The sequence below is a fragment of the Capsicum annuum genome, unplaced genomic scaffold, assembly GCF_002878395.1.
Source record: "Capsicum annuum cultivar UCD-10X-F1 unplaced genomic scaffold, UCD10Xv1.1 ctg33016, whole genome shotgun sequence".
NCBI classification, from domain to species: domain Eukaryota; kingdom Viridiplantae; phylum Streptophyta; class Magnoliopsida; order Solanales; family Solanaceae; genus Capsicum; species Capsicum annuum.
The window spans coordinates 429-1,755 of NW_025839769.1; the positions used below are offsets into that span (position 1 = coordinate 429).

General features: G+C 34.1%; 1 protein-coding gene across 1 annotated transcript; it reads right to left on the reverse strand.

Moving 5' to 3' along the window:
• Positions 1 to 364: 364 nt before the first annotated feature.
• On the reverse strand, positions 365 to 1,099 carry LOC124891266 (the record flags this gene model as incomplete). Its single annotated transcript, XM_047403057.1, has 1 exon — positions 365 to 1,099. A coding segment is annotated over one exon (735 nt), but the record flags the coding sequence as incomplete, so codon positions are not given.
• Positions 1,100 to 1,327: the final 228 nt, after the last annotated feature.

The following is a 1,327-nucleotide window of genomic DNA, read 5'->3' on the forward strand; positions in this document are numbered from 1 at the left end:
AAGATTGAAAAAAATTTATTATCTTCACAAAACAAAAATACATGACAAGAAGTGTGAAATCTCACAATCTTACAATAAAACTTAAATATTTTTTTTCTTGAAAAATAAAAAACAACATAATGGAAAAAAATGATAACTAACATAATAAACAACATTATTTATTTTCCCAATAAATTGATCAAGATTTAGTTTTGATCTCCAAAGAAGTCTTCAACTTCTAAATAAGTGATATCATCAAGGCCATCAAAATCATCATCTTTCAAAATCAAGTTTGCCTCAATATTGTCATCATATTTTTGTGAAGTTCCTGCCTCATTATCATTTTTGAAAGTTAAGTGTGACTCCATTCGGGCATTAGAAGAGGTCACACCTTCATTTCTCTTTCTTTTGAAGATTCTTGATAAAGTCTAGCAAAATGTTTAGGCGTCCGACATTCATTCTTCCAGTGGCCTTTCATACCACAACGATGACAATTAACTCTTGAAGTATTACTTTGAGGACTCATTTGGTTCTCCCTTTTTTGGTTACCATCACCACGATGATTATTATATCCTCCCCTGTCATTGCCACATCCACGCATATTATTATGATCCCAATCTTGCCGTCTTTCAGGCTGGCCATGTACTTGTACCCCATTTGCTTTTGGTAGTGGAGCAACTCCAGTGGGACGAGCTTCATGATTTTTCATCAAAAGGGCATTGTGTTGCTCAGCCACTAGAAGGCATAAGATAAATTCTGAATACTTCTGAAAGCCCTTTTCACGGTATTGATGAAAAGTAGTAAGTATTTTTTTCATCATGTCCTCATCATTTATAGTTTTCCCACATAATTTCAATTGAAAAATAATCCTGAATACAGAAGAATTATATTCAATAACGGTTTTAAAGTCTTGAAACCGTAAGTGTATCCACTCATAACGAGATCCAGGCAGTACCGTGGCCTTTAGGTAGTCATACATTTTCTTCAAGTCACTCCACAATTCAAGTGGATCTTTCACTGTAAGGTATTCAACCTTCAGTCCTTCATCTAGATAATGACGAAGGAAAATTATAGCCTTGGCCTTAGCAGCTAGGTGAATCTCAGCGTCGAGAATACCTGTCTGATTGCAACTTGAAAAAGATTAGAGTCGTGCTAATAACGTATTTCAATATTAAGAACAAGAATCGCAAGAAAAGAACAATAGTAATAATAAAGAACAACATAGCAACATAACAATATAAGATAATTCTTTCAAGTGTATTGAACATCTTCCTCAAGACCTCTATTTATAGTATTACATGGGGGGAGAAGTGTCATAAACATGATGATCAATGAGGAGATAGTAGAG